Raw genomic sequence first — 15,747 nt, 5'->3', positions numbered from 1 at the left:
GATGAATGAATACATAAAGGAATTTCTTTTCTCTTGAAAGGTTTTTATTATCCATTCCCACTTCCCAAAGTGAATACAAATGTGTTATATATAAATTCTTTCCATTCCTTAGTATTATATTCTCTATGCTACAGTTACAGCATCACAAGGTTGAAAACATACACAGCAGGGAAGAAATGATCCGCCAAGACAAACATGCATCGATTACTGTGCACTACAACACAATAAATACTAGCTTATACAAGCGACTGTAAATCCAGTCAAAAAGACATAATAAAGTCAACAGTTAGTAAATAGATGAACGGACAAATTTCATTCAGTACCACAAGAAACTCCAACCACCCCAATCTGTTTACATTGACTGTGTCAGTATTCAGGGATAGGTTGACATTCAGTAGTTTAATAGTTAAATGTCCACAGGACAAAAAGGTCAGTGCAGTCTCACCACCTGATTCATTAACATATTAATAACATCTGTGATCTAATCCCATAGTGATAGTTGTTTTGAGGGCAATAAAAAAAACTGGACACCAATAAACTCTCAGGACGTTTTTACAACTGAAATAAACAGTAACTCTTTAGGGTTGTAACTGTAGATTTGTTAACATTGACATTGTTTCATGGCAGGTGCAGTATTGAAATCCGAGCAATAAATTGAACATGCTGAGGTTTTGGTTTAGACATAAACATAAACATATAAAGAATACAAAGGACTGCAGAATGCTGGATTATGTTTAAAAAATCTGAAAATGAATCTACATTTTTTGTTTTTAAAAATAATTGTGTTTTACTTAGTCTGAAAAACATTTACATTTCTTCTTTACACAATTGTTTGTTTTATCTGTAATGTTAGAAGCATATTCACTGTTTGTAAGAGCGCAGCGATGTGAACCATTTTTGCTACTTTGCACTATAAATGAAGGCACGTCCCTTAATCAATTACCATATGGTAAGTATTTTTAAAACATTGTTGAATTTCACGATAGCAAAAGTTTTTTTTAATTGTTAAAACGTTCTGGTATAAACTAGAAACTCTTGCTAAAGTTTAAAAAAAAATGTTAAAAAAGATTAGAAAAGGTGAGGTGCTGGAATATTTTAATTCATGTTTTTGTGCTTGAAACATCCAGATAACTCTTTAGCATGTGTGCAAGAGTAGCAAAAATGGAACGCTGATAACACGGGTAAGCCATTTGTATCACAGTGACCGAGCAAACTAAATGCGAAATGCCTTAGAACTACGAACTTCAAAATGCAAATAAAAAAATAAAATACACAGTAATAATGTTTATACAAAAACATTTCAGTTCTGTGCCAAATCAAGAAAAGTACCTACTTAAAATAACTAACAAACTCGGCGTGTGGACTGCAGACAGCACTTTTTTTTCTTGTTGATGGCTGGTCTTATATAGCAGATTATAGTACATCTGTGTACGATACCCTGTACAAGCACCAACTGATAATACTATAGAAAAAACATTATCAGTAAAGAGTTTACAAAATGTCTCCTTTAAGATATTTGTATCAAAAGTTTAGAAGGTTGAGAATTGAAAGTTGTATCAATTGTAAAAACAAACACACAATCCAATTTTCCAAAAATGAAACAAAAGACAGCTCTGATTTGAAATATCAAAACCCACTAAGCATTAGGAATGTCTTTATGCTCTTCAAATATTTAAGTATGAAAACTGCCATCGAGACAGCGTTAAACAATTTCCCTGAACTTTATCGCACATCATTTAAAGAGACGGTTACATTCCTTTCTAGTTCATTCAAAGACAGAAAACTTTCTCTAGGTTATGCTACACTCCATAGAGGTAATACAAGGGTTAACCAGCATTACTATAAAGATAGCTTAAATTACTCCAAGCATACTAGCTGTTATATTTTACATTCCGTAAAACCATTTCACATACCTGCAACACCCCTGGCAGGATCTCTTACAGGTATAACTTGAGGTGTTATTTGTAGAATGTTATATATAGTGTACCTTAGAGATGACTTATTTTTGTAGGCAAACCCGGAAGTTAGGGCCGCATTGATTCCCTCGACTGAAAGCCTAAACATTTTTATCATAGATTTTTGGAAAATTGCAAAAACTCAAGCTCAGATATTAACAAAGGTTTATGATTTTTACACACCTTGTCTATCAAGAACATCTTTATAAATCAACACAACATTTGACTTAATGTGTATGCGCAATGACGTCAAAACGAAGTAGTTACTTTTAGCAACTGGTTAGCGACCGCCGTTTTAAAGACACAATAAAGCTTTTCTGTCAGGGACCACTGTTGTCAAATATTTAAACAACAGCAATATTTAAGGTTGGCGGAATGAAACTATCCTGGGCAAACTCTCCGCCTGTCTTTGCAGCCTTGCAATGACAAAGCGTGAGCGCAGCAATACATGTCCCCCCGCCTGGGGATCCAGAACAGTTCATGATTCAATTAAAGTGATCAGACAGATACAGGCAGATATGGAGGAGATGGGGAGGGAGGTGAGTTTTGAGTGCGGAACGATTTAGCAGATGATATGGAGCTAGTATGTCTAGTATGTGTTGTAGGACTATTGGTTAAAGTTGATGAGCTGCCCCTGATGTGATTGGCTGATATAAGCTTGACTCACGTATCTGACACTACGTTTGAAAAAATCACGAGCGGGTTATAACTGGTGTGTTTTATGTCATAGATTAAATGTGAAAATAATTAGCGGTTTTGTTAACCACAGATCTTATTTCACTAAAAACCCATACAAAAAAATTGACTTTGGGGCGATGGAACCAGAAGTGCTAAAAGGCTCGCTTCTGGGGTTTGCATAGGAAAATACGTCATCTCTGAGGTACTCAATTAGTTAAATCATTTTCTCAAACATTTAGAGGTGGAAGCTATCATTCCCACGAGTCGGAGTATCTACGCTCACATGACAACTATCCTAAGTTTCACATTAAGAATGGAAGACTCACATGCACATCAAGAAGCAAAATGTCCATTTTGATAAATAAATCATAAAAGTTATGACAACAATTTACATCACTTCCTGTAGTCTGTACTTTTACATTTTCTGCATCTCCCTGTTTTGTTTCATAAGTCATGCACTAGTGGCTTGAATTAAAACTTGGAGAATCATGAAATAAGGATACTGTCCTAAACCACAAAATGAGAAAATGCTGGTGCATTTATCTGTTGGAAGAAGGTTGAGCAGAAACATAAAGTGCTATTTGTTGTATTAGAGTTCTCATGTACCTTTCAGGAGAAAGTACACACATTTGTGTTAGAGTTCAACAGCATGTTATAGAGTCTTAAGGTCACATCTAAAGCAGAGTAGAACGATAGTCCTGACTTCATCTCAGCACATTTATTTTTGACCATCAGCTCTTTCATTCTGATGCTACGGGTTTACAAGTTCAATCCCCAGAGACGAACAGACATGTTGTGTGGCTCATCTTTGTCTTGCAGTTGGAGTCGTCGGAAGCCGTATAAATAAATGATGAATGTAATAGCAACCGCAAAAGTCTCGCTTATCAAGATCATCAACAGCACATCAAAAGCACTGAAATCCCAAATGAATAAAAGAAAGACGGATAAGAAGACAGATGAAGTGATTCGGTAGGACTGCTCATCTGGGCAAAGTGTTGGCGTTCGGGACTCGAGCTGGGGACGACCGTGCTGCTGGAGAACCTCTGAGAGTGGGCGTTCCGGCTCCAGGAGACACCACCCTGTGAGTGGGGGTACAGGGGCTGGGAGAACAGGAGTGTGTGGGGGTACCAGGGCCTGGAGAATAAGGGTAGGGTGGGATGTCGGGGCTGGGGAAGAAGGCTCTGTGAATGGGGGAAGAGGAGGGGGAAAGGTGAGGACTCGTCTGGAGAAGCCAGAGCAGCTCCTCGTTGTTTTGGCTTAGTCGTTTCTTCTCGTTGGTCTCCTTCTCGACATGCTCCTGAAGGTTAGCATTCTCTTCAGACAGTTGTCTATAAGGACAGGATTAAATAATTGATGGTTAAACTATATAAACATTCTGTCAAACGCTTCAGGCGACACGCAAGTTGTTTTTCAAATTATTAACTGTATATCTTAATATCTTAATAAATATTATTGTAAATAATTTAAAATTTTCTATTTCTAAAAATCCATTTTCAATTTATTTGTTGCTTTAAACTAATAAAAGAGTTGAAATCGTCTCAGATACAAAATAGGATACCATTCCAAATTATGCAATGGGAAAGACTGACAGCATGACAAGACGCATGAAAATGTGATAAAAATCGAGGTTATCACATAAAACATCTTTTTGAAAGGTGAATATGAACTTGTTTTCTTTGCAGTATTTGAAGTATGAAAAAATACAGAGCATCTTTCCTGTTATGGTGAACCGTTTTTCCAGTTTCGTTTTCTGCAAATAGATTTTATATGAAATTTTGGCAAAATATTGTAAGCAGTTCGTAGAATTGAATAAAAATGATAATTTTACCTAAACACATAACTATAAATAGTACATTTAGGAAAACAATTTCAAAATGATCATTAAATATATGATGAATTTCAGTTAATTTTAGTGATGTTTTGGAAAGACAATGTTCTTAATTATTAAAAAAAGCACAATGTTTTGTTGTTATTGTGTGTACACAAATAAAAGCACTCTCTTTAAGTCATCTTCTATTAATCTGTTACAATTGTAGTATTTTAAGTTGTCTTTAATCCTCAGGGGTCAAAAAATGTGTGGGACATTTTTTAGTAAACGTTAAGTAATGTAAAAATATGAGTTGCCATGGTTTATTGATCACATACTTTTTTATTGATATATCACACTGATATATCCAGCCCTAAAAATAATTTTAAAAATAAGCTGTGGCTGGTTGTTTTTGATGTCACATACAGACAAATCCTTTTTGTATGTACAGGTTTTGTGGTGCAAAAAATTTGCAGTACGGACCAGACTTTGTGACCAAATTTATTTTAATTTTATTGTCTGTATTGGATTGTATTGATACACAATTATTTACATGTTATTATGTAATAGGTTGAGTCAAAGTGTTACCTTGACACCGTAAGGTGTCGGTCAATGCGGGCCATCAGGTCTTCATTCTGCTGCTGAAGCACCTGGACCCGCTCCTCCAGATGCAGGTTCTTTTGGGCCTGCTCAAAGGATCAAGTGAAGACAGAACTCAACATTAAATTCTTATACAAACCTCCCTGGACAACACAAGACTGAAATAGGCTTGATATGAGGAGTAAACGATAAGAATTCTTAAAAGCTGATGCAACAAATGAGTAAAAGGACTTTAAAATGGAAGGTGGCCCTATTTTCAATTCATAAATAATATAACATCAGTAGCTGAATGGAAAAAAGAGTATCAAAATGGAAACTGATTCAATGTGAAAATCATGAAAAATGTAGCGACACAATCAAGCATCATTTTTTATATAAATATAAATTCTAAAGTTATTATGATGTACTTAAAACACTAAATGGAGAATAGATGACTCTGTATTGTAATGCTATTCAATCACACCTTTTCAGTAAGAGCTTACCACTTTCTCAAGCTGACAAATCTTCTTCTCCTGGTCATGAATTTGCTGGTTCTTCATCTCCAGAACATCCTTCAGACTCTTCAGGTCTTCCTCAATATGCTGATATGGGGCCAAGGCGTCCTGGAAATATTTACGTGTACTTTAGTTTTTGTGTGTATCTTTATGACTTCACGTGTTGTGAGTGTGTTCTGGAGAGACCTACCACAATCTGTTCATCGGTGCTTTTCCTCAGAGCCTCTTCGAAACGTTTGGCTTTGTCCTTCAGGGTTCGGTTCTGGAATGTCAGAGTGTCCACCTGGTCCTGAAAGAGCCAGTACTTTTATAAATTATATGGATGCGTAGCAAAACATCTGAGAAAACATCTTACAATACAATATTTCATCACTGATACTGTTTAGAAGGCTCATTTTGTTCTTCAACAGTCATCTTCAAGTCGACAGAAGAAATCTTAAATCACCTGAAGGGAGAGGCGCAGTTTCTCAAAATCTTCTTCAAGACAGGCTTTCTGCTGCTCGTGGGCTTTTCTTAAATCTATAAAAGATGAAATAAAAGTGTGTATAGTTCAAATGATGATCCACATCTCTCTGGTGCACAGTGGTGGTACTAAAAAATGACTCTTACCTCTCATAGTCCTGGCATGCTCCTCTTGTAGTGTTGCCATGGTGATGTTATGCATGGTCTTCAGGTCCTCCAGGGCAGCCTCGTGGTTAGCAGTCAACTCCTCGATCTACACCAAAGAAATAAACAAACGCTTCAATTCCTCCATCAATTATCACTAATCTAGAGCTATCGGCTTCCTGTTCTTAATATTTCCCATGATCCCCAGCAGACCTGTTCCTGGTGCTGGGTGTGAAGCTCCTCCACCTCTGACTGATGTTCGGCTTTGAGATGGTCCCTGTCTGAAGCGTGCCGCATTCTCAGGTTCTCTTCTAAGGTAGCAAGTTCAGACTCCTGCTGGACCTGCAACTCTTTGAGCTCCCTCTCAAAACACTCCTCCAGCTCTCGCTTCTCCTTTTGCAGACGATCCCAGCGTGCTGCGTTTAAGGCTGGACAATGGATTTCATCAACACAAACCGTTTTTAGTTTTATATCAGCTTATGAAGAAGGACACTCATTATTATCACTGGACTCACCCACTTCCTGCTGAATTTTGCTGAGTTCCCAAGACAACTGTCTTTCTTTCTCCTCAGCATTTTCATTCTGAGATGATAAAATAATAAGTTTTACTTTGATCCAGTAGTGATAATTGAACATTACCCTTTTTTGCTAAAATAAACATAGGCCTAGTATATATAGGCAGTATAAACTGTAATACAGTGTAGACATGTGTAGAGATTTTGTTCTTCATTTGCGTTGAACTAGACTATAGTCCTTTTTGTTTGAGTTCGTTTCATCTTTGCTATACAAAGAAATTTACATTTCAGTAGCGGCTGTTTGGAAATAGAGTACACTGTTTTTTTCTCCAAAATTTCTTTATGGTAAACTCTATCTGGTCCTTATAATGAACAGCAGAGGGCACTGTCCTATTAAAAGCTCTTTCCACTTTCTTTCAGTCTGTGGCAGGTTGTGACCAACGGGTCAGGGTTTGGCTAGTTAGCCAATAACCCCCTGCCGGGAGTTGTCATAACTACACCATCTGACTGCAAAAGGCATCTTTGATGAAAAGTAGCCATGTACTGCTGCACATTTTGTGTCAGCAAGGCATTTTATTGACTTAGTATGACTGAGGCTCTGGTATGGTAGTGCAGGATTTACATTGACATTTACATTTAGGCATTTGGCAGACGCTTTCATCCAAAGCGTCTTACATTGCTTTATCCTATACATTTTACATAGGTATTTGCAACCCCCTGGGATTGAACCCACAACCTTGCATTGTTAACGCAATGCTCTTACCACTGAGCTACAGGACAGCTCAGGTAGCTGTTGCGTGTCATCTGAAGAGTTTCTAGGAAATCTAATCATACTTGTGCCCTTGAGCAATACACCTGAATATAGCTCCAAAGGGACTGTGTGCGTACTGTACATTGCGTGCTAAATGAATAACACAGTTAAGAAAGAAGCATCCGATTAGGAAAAAAGTACTAGTTAAAGTACTGTGCAAAACAAGTAGGGTTGTTTGAATAACCTTCTACCGTTTATGTTGTTTTATTTAAAATGAACCACCCACACGTCGCAAACCAAGCCATTCAGCTGTACATTTTAGCCCACAGAGGTTTGAAATAAAGTACCTTGAGGCAGAAGTGTTGAGTGCAGATCACAAAGACCTCCAGACCCATGCTGGCTTTCTTCAGTTCAGCTCGAAGAGCCTGATGCTGCCTTGACTGATCTTCAAAGCGGCCCTGCAAGAGCAGCAGTTCCTCATTTCTCTCTGCTTCCTCTTGCTCTTTTTCCTTCTTCTGCTCTTCTTTTTTCTTCTCTGGGCCCGGAGAGCCAGTACGAGGCAAAATCGGCACGCTCGAACCTCGGACTGCAACCGTCGCTCTCTGTTGCCTCTGGAGGACTAAGCAATAAAAAAACAATTTATTTTAAGTTTACCTCAGAATGGCCCTCTTTAGATAAGATGGCCTCTGTAATTCAAAGACACCCGAGGGAGTGTGCATAAAGTCTCCCTGTCATTAAAATCTCAAGTGTTTGATGTTGTTTATCAATGTGGTGTTTTTAACACCATGTGCAAATTCATCGTTTTAAAGCATTGCGGAATATTTTCTCCATAAAACTGCAGTTTACCAAAGAACCAAAAAACTGCCTATGTTTATGACATCAACCCTGTAACCAATCATGTTAACAGATTTGTGCCATGGGCTTGTTAAGCCTGACGTCACGCACCACCATGTGTGGAAGGTCATATACTGTTTCCGGGTCCAAACGCTCAATAAGATGCTATAGAAAAACAACAAAAGCTGTAAAACTACGGGAAAACGGCGATCCTAACCTTTATCTTCATAACGAAATCCCACATGGCTAGTCAGCGATTTATTCTTCATAATTTATTCAAATATCGACATCGGAGATTCAAAGAGCCTGGTGACTGTAGTGTATACTTTGAGTTAAATTCATGTTTCGCTCATATGAGTAAACAGTGCTCATAAATAGCTGTTTAAGCTGTAGCCCCACTTGAAATCACTAGATGCTTGGACCCGAAAACGATATTCCAATCGTCACCACTTAACAAGCGGCTAGATATGCATGGATGGTGCATAGACTCGGCACTGAAATGATCGCTGCTATTTCAGCTCTGCTTAATCAACACGAACTTACACGACAAATGTAGGCGGGGACTAATTTGCATATTCTTCAATCTGCATATACTCTACTGAAGCAAGGGAGTAACGTTCATTTTAAGGCATGACGTTATTATTATTACAGGAAAAAGCTTTTACATATACTACTATAATAGTTAAAGATGACTTTTAATACCATGAACCCATTTCCGTAAAGATTTAGAATAATTTCTACACCAAATTGGATTACATATATAGGTTAAGGAAAATTAATGGCTGTATATTGGTTTCAATCAGATGATAACATGAGATATCAGATCCATAAACTAATCATTCATATTTATGAACATTGATTTGGCAGACCATGACAAATTTCACAGTTCAATTAAAATACAATGAATTATGATTTATATTTTTGTATAACTTTACAATGTTAATTCTGTCTTCTCTTGTTAACATGATCAACTTGTCAAAAAACGAGTGGGGCGTATTACGTAGTATTTTTGTGCTCGATACACTCCTCCAGCGATCGTACAGGTTTCAATAACCTGTTTTTTTTGAACGTATAAAACTGTTATGTTCAATCGTAAAGCTGTATCTATCTTTTATAAATATGATCAAACTAAATACTCTTCGAAGATACAAAGTATGCAATACTATTCTATAGGTACTCAATATTGATATGAGATTGGCAGAAACCATGTGTGTAAGGGCCGCTTTAATGCAAAATTTTACATATTGTGCCTTTAAACACCAATGTATTCACAGCTTCGTCTTAGTCTAAAGTTCAAAGACAATCCAACACGCACACTCATACACGCACGTTTTCACCAGCCTGCTAACCAGCCTTAATCCATAGCCTGAGAGTTGGTCTCTATGACAACAAAGAGAAAAATCTTTTCAGGTACTAAGGTGGGCGAAAGTGACTTAAGGAATTCTTGTCTCATCACAAAGACACAAAACACCAGAGCTGGGTCACGTCTGTAGGATGTTGTTAACCATGACACACAGCGTAGAGCCTGCAACCAGACTGAATCCTAAATATTGATTCACTTTGTACATGACATGACAGCTGAACTTGAACCCATTGGCCATAGTGATAAAATCCTATGAGCTACACTCCCCCTTACAGAGTTCAGTCTATGTTTGTGTGTAAAATAGGATGATTGTAGTGTGAAATGTGAACATTATATTAGATTTGCCCAAAAGCGTGACATCATCTAATGACAGTACGGGACACAGAGGAGCAGAGGTGCACTATGAAATGAAAGCAATATCTTGAGATAATCTTTGTCTTGGTTTGTTACCTGGAGACTGCGGTTTAGGAGAGACCACAGCCAATCTCTTTGGGGACGAGAGAGATGAACGAGAGCCATCAGAAGTCTTCTGGAACTCCTTACGGGAAGCTGCAGATAAATAAAGAGCGTTGAATTCATGCATTTAGATCACCACTTGTTTTTCCATCTCTTTCTCTCTTCTCTTGCATAAGGTTGAAATACGCTGTCAGTGGTCCGTGGATCGATTCCAATAAGAGAAAGCCAACCACAAAATAGCGCAGCTGCCAGGGTCCGATTGCCACACGGGTTGGCTGATATGACATTATGAGCCTGCAGCCATGTGTGCACTAGCACATGAATACAGTATGTATTACAAAATCCATATCACACAGATCTGGGGTCAGCAATGCCCTGGACATTGGAAGGTTAACGGGGAGTTTTCAATACAAATCAAAGACGGAATGTATACACTGTACTATAACAGTCAAGTTAAGTATGACTTAAGTATGACAATTGACATGAACCAATAAAGACATTCCTCAAAATATCTTCATTTGTGTTCCACAGAAAAAGTATCTCTAAGGCAACCACTCACAACATCATTGTGGCAGAGACGTATCCACGAGCAGGCATAATTTACATTTTCTTCACAAAAAAATCAGTCTTGAAATTTTTATTGAGGGCATGTTTATTCATCAAGAGGATTAAGACAAGCCTTTCAGAAAGTATCTAAAAGTATCTTAACTTCAATGGTAAGAACAGATCATCTAATTTCTGACAAAAAATGAGTCATCTGATTATAAAACTCTCTCCAGCTATAAACAAACCACCAACATGAACATATTCATTGTAAACATGACTCATAAAACTTAACATCATATTTTAAACAGTCTATTTAATGGTGTGGTTTGCCCAATGAAATCACATAAAACACATATGAATGTAACACTAACCGATGGAATTATGGGAAAATGGCTGAAGGTGCTGATGAGATTGGAGCTCAAAACTCTCATTGCACAGCAGAGAGGGGTACGCATGTTTTTTGGGGGGAGGGGGATTGGGGGTTGTTGCTTTAGGCTTACTTTCACCAAACACAAACACTACATTGCAATCAGTGTCCCAGGACACCTAATTACTGCCAGCTCATTTCGACATGCAGCAGACAGCTGTAGACACCCCTCTAGAATCCCAATGGTCTCCCTCCCCTGGACCTAACTTCAACCCGCCCCCCATGCTGAGACGCTACCCAAGGGTGTATTGAGTTCTTTTACTATAAAATATCCTGGTCTAATGCATGTGCTGTATGTACAGGATACTTCTCAGTTACTGGTAGTAACCCCAACTTTTATCCTTTATGGGAATTTTTAATTTAAGCAATTAAACTTGTATTACTGAATTGAAAGACTGAATCCTTAAAAAAAGAACATTTTAATTCGAAGATTATTTCACATTTCATGTATATAGACTGTCCTTTACCAGTTATTTACCCACCAAACCATTTAAATCATTATAACGCAGGTTTTACTTAAACTTAACGGTTTATAAAGGCCAAAACATTCAGTAATATTTTAACTTATGAAAGCAAAGACTTTTTTAATTTGATTTGTGACAGATTTGACATCACATGCATATTAAATTATGGCACAATTTTATCCTTCGACGGCATTTTGAGTAAAACAGCTCATTATGTAACAAAGCTTATTCAAATGAGCTGAACAGGATGCAATGAGTGCTGTTTTCTGGTTTATGCATGTGACGTTCGACATAAAGCTAATGTAATTCACACAAACCTTTAAAACATAAAGGTGCTAAAGAATGCCATAGAACAACCTCCGAACAACCATTCTGTCTCTCAAAAGATTCTTTGTAGTGAAAAAAGATTCTTAGATTAGATTATAGACCATTTTGCAAGACACAAAAACACTGTTCCGGAAAGAAATGGTTGTTTTAAAGGGAAAGTTCACCCAAATTGTTTAAATCTGTCATCATTTACTGTATAAACCTGTACAAATGTCTTTATTCTGCTGAACACAACAACAGATATTTGGGAGAATTTCAGTAAGCAAACAGATCTCATCCCCCATTTACTACCATAGTAGGGGAAATAAATACTATGGCAGTAAATGGGGGATGAGATCTGAACAACTATGATGATGAGTAAATGATGACAGAATTTTCATTTTTTGGTGAACTATCCCTTTAAAAACTGTTGAGTAAATGGTCCTCTGGGGAAGCAAAAAAGGTTCTTCTATGGCATTGTTGTGAAGAACATTTTGCAGCACTTTTATTTTATTAAGTCAATGGGTCTCATTCACCAATAATTGCATAGATTTTTTGCATAGTATTTATACGCACATTTGAACTCCTCACTCCTATTTCACAACACGTGCGTACACACATGAATTTGTTCTTAACCTGTTTGTGAATTTAGAGTAAGAACTAGTGAATCGTGATTTGTTAGTGAAACGTTCGTACGCTGGTTTCCCGCACACATTTGTGCGTACACATGCTAAGAGAACGAGATTTTCTCTGGTCCCTGTGACTCCTTGATGGGCCAGAAGTCCCGGGCGGCCCATCTGCCCCTTCAGGGCACTAGAGATTTTGTTTGGATGACACAGAGGGAAGCAGCAGGCAGACAGCTATACGCTTTGAGACATGTGCTTAAGGATCAGCAAATGCGACATTGAAAATTGCGCAGAACTGATAACACAGGAAGAGTAGAGGACATGAAGATGATTAGAATAACACCAAGAGCTCTGATTGGACAGACAAAGTGAGGTCGCATCTAAAGTTGTTCATCACTCACTGAAATGTAATTTAATTGGATGATTATTTCTTAATGATTGGGTTAATTGTGTGTGTATATTATGTTAGGGCGTGAGTACATTCAGCACATAGAAGCAACACTTGTGCTATGGTTAAGATGAATGAGTTTCCTTCAGCAAGTAGGCCACACAAACTTGACGTTTCAGTCTTGACTAAACATAGTCTACAGCATCACACCTCCCCCCGTACAGATCTGTGCCATTATTCACACAGAGAGTGGAGATTAATAACACCAGACCAGCGACAGGGGAGGAAGAGCTGTTTATTTATGGCTGACAAACATGCTCATGGTTTTTCTGTGCTAGTGCTGTGAGTGCAGGACATTCGTCGAATTGCGGTGAATTTTGATCTAATGACATTTGACAGGTCAGCTCTGGCACTGGAACCACTGCAAAGTCTTTCCATGATCTGAATGACTGACTGGAAAAAATCCAACATGACTTTTAAACACAAGGAAACTGAAGTTGTGCATACTAGTACGTACTTTCCTGATGTAGCATTCTTCCTCGTGGAACAACTCGGTCCGGTCAACCACATCTCTCGCAACATGAAAAAACTATTTAAAACCCATCTCTTCTGTGAATACTTGACAGACAAATAAAAAAAAAACTCTCTCTTTCTCTCAGCGGGAAGCTTTTAGTAAAATTTGTATTAGCACCTATTGTGTTGTTGCTCCTGTATGACATATCGCTTATTGCTCCCTGAACTCTTTGTAAGTCACTTTGGATAAAAGCATCTGCTAAATGACTAAATGTAAATGTAATGATTACATACTTTCTAGCATAGATATGTTTAAAAAGATACTACATTTGATTGCTCCACGCAAGTAGCCGTGTCTACCATTTACTTTTAAAAGTGTGTGTCAGTTGTTCGGATGTACATTAGTTAATCCTAGTGTACATACAGCACAAAAAACAAATACAGAAGGTGGAGTAAAGCCGGTGGAGGTTTGATCCACTTACCCACAGGTGAACTGCGTGGAGGGGGCAGTAGGGAGCGGCGTGTGAGTGCAGGTGTGTTGGGGGGTTGAGGGGGGCTGCGGAAGGGGGCTCTAGGTCCTTCTGCAGGTGGGGATGTAATGACACGGTGAGGTGGTGCTTCGTCATTTACACTGTTGGGACCTGAAATCAAAAGCCATACGCAAAGAGATTAACATCATGACTGAAGCCTCATAACAGAAATGCTCACAGTTTATGTCAGGTTCAAATTTAAACATTTGAGGGTCCACAGTATGAAATTTAGCAACATCTAGCAGTGAGGTTGCAAATTGCAACGAACAGGTCACTCAAAACACTATGGCGGCAGACACATAACCATAACCAGACACATAACATAGCGTGTTTCGTAAATACGTTATCTTCTGCGGTAAAGAAGCAGAAACGTAACTACATCTTTACCGGAGAAGATAACGTATTTACGAAACACGCTCTGGTGTGTATGTATGTAGATAGAAATAGATAATTCTAAGGTGAGAAAAACATAACGCTTCATTATGTAAGGTCTTTATACACCTCTGAAGAAATTGTTATGTATATTATATTGCATTTCTGTTAATAGATCCTCCAAAAAACTACACATTGCACCTTTAAATATTATATAGTATTAATTTCTTTGCTTTGACACTGCAAATTGTGAATCTTACAGCCATTACATCAGACTGTACCTAATCATGATATTGCTCTTATTTTGCTTCTGTCTGATCACATCATTCATCAGGTATTGCTATAACGTTAATTTAACAGCTCATTTACTCCACAACTGATCTCAGACCTGTCACTCATTTCATCCCAGGCTTGATCAATAACTGCAATCCAGCTCAATAAGAGCAAACACAGCAGTAAAATGTGAATTACTTGATATAAACCCTCAAGGTAAAGCATATGTTCGCCGAGGCATAGCGATCTTACAATTCATACAGATACGTTTGTGTAACAGACCCTTTATGAGGCACTTCTTATCTTCTTTAGCTTAGTTTCCAACTGTAAGGCAACACCATCCTCTAGAGCCTGTACAGAACGCTGCTCTGATCCTGTGTTATCATCCTGATTTATGATGTGCTGAGAAAGGATTCCAGGAACAGCAAACAGCAGGCAGATGCAGAAATGCTGACAGTGGACTGTCATAATGCTTTTAAATACCATATTTTATTACTCCCATGCCATGTAACCTGATGAGACCCCGATGAGGCTGAGGTTTAAAGACAGCTGCCGACAACTGCTATCAATTCTGAAAGATACTGTTCGGATAAAATAATACAGCCTATCTATGCCCATTAAACACAAGCACACGGGATCGCTCATCCTCAGCTGCGGTAGGACTTTCCTGCGGTTAAACTACATCGTGGCAGCGTGAGGGTGATCCGATAAGGAAAAGATCTGGGGCGAAGTTTTGGCTGCAGAAAAGAAGCTTCGGAACAGCAGGAAGTGCAGCACAGCCCTCCAGCTCACAGCAGGAGATGGTAAGGTGCAGAACAGACGAGAGACACATTCGATTGGCGGGTGGAAAATAAATTGCATTGCTCATTGGTGGATTTTCCCCCAAATCTTTGTGAGAAGCAGTTAACAGCCTGCATTGTGTGGAATTGGGTTAGCTGCACACAGACCCAATCTTTCAAGATTCTTCCCACTTTCATCACTGCTCTGGATTTCCACAATCGCCCAAATCATGGGAGCATACTTGTGTGGGTTGGATCACATTCTGCACCTAAAATATTGACTGTTAAAAGTCGCTGAAATAGATAATGTCCAATAAAGGTTTATTTAAAAGTAACTTAATTTTAAAAGTTAAAAGTAACAACATGCACAAAATACCCTGATATGTTGACTGTACTTAATTGGTTGGAACACGTCCCCTCAATTTAATTCAGCAAAACTTCGACACCAAGCTATAATTTAATGA

At 38.2% G+C, this 15,747-nt stretch overlaps 1 protein-coding gene across 2 annotated transcripts in view; it reads right to left on the bottom strand.

Annotated features, from left to right (window-relative positions):
* Window positions 1–32: 32 nt before the first annotated feature.
* Window positions 33–15,747, bottom strand: part of mtus2a (microtubule associated tumor suppressor candidate 2a) — a 65,889-nt gene continuing 50,174 nt past the window's right edge. Inside the window, exons 5-15 of one of the 2 annotated variants that reach the window (XM_056737198.1) lie at window positions 13,812–13,970; window positions 10,054–10,152; window positions 7,754–8,025; window positions 6,656–6,722; window positions 6,354–6,568; window positions 6,144–6,249; window positions 5,980–6,053; window positions 5,725–5,823; window positions 5,523–5,642; window positions 5,029–5,129; window positions 33–3,961 (exon numbers count right to left, since the gene is read on the bottom strand). In XM_056737198.1, coding sequence (XP_056593176.1) covers window positions 3,613–3,961; window positions 5,029–5,129; window positions 5,523–5,642; window positions 5,725–5,823; window positions 5,980–6,053; window positions 6,144–6,249; window positions 6,354–6,568; window positions 6,656–6,722; window positions 7,754–8,025; window positions 10,054–10,152; window positions 13,812–13,970 — 1,661 coding nt within the window. In that variant the 3' untranslated portion in view covers window positions 33–3,612. The remainder of the gene's footprint in view (window positions 3,962–5,028; window positions 5,130–5,522; window positions 5,643–5,724; window positions 5,824–5,979; window positions 6,054–6,143; window positions 6,250–6,353; window positions 6,569–6,655; window positions 6,723–7,753; window positions 8,026–10,053; window positions 10,153–13,811; window positions 13,971–15,747) is intronic. The other variant, XM_056737199.1, reaches the window with a different exon arrangement.

The sequence above is a fragment of the Triplophysa dalaica genome, chromosome 22 (genome assembly GCF_015846415.1).
Source record: "Triplophysa dalaica isolate WHDGS20190420 chromosome 22, ASM1584641v1, whole genome shotgun sequence".
NCBI classification, from domain to species: Eukaryota; Metazoa; Chordata; class Actinopteri; order Cypriniformes; family Nemacheilidae; genus Triplophysa; species Triplophysa dalaica.
This window is presented reverse-complemented; position numbering and strand designations above follow the sequence as displayed.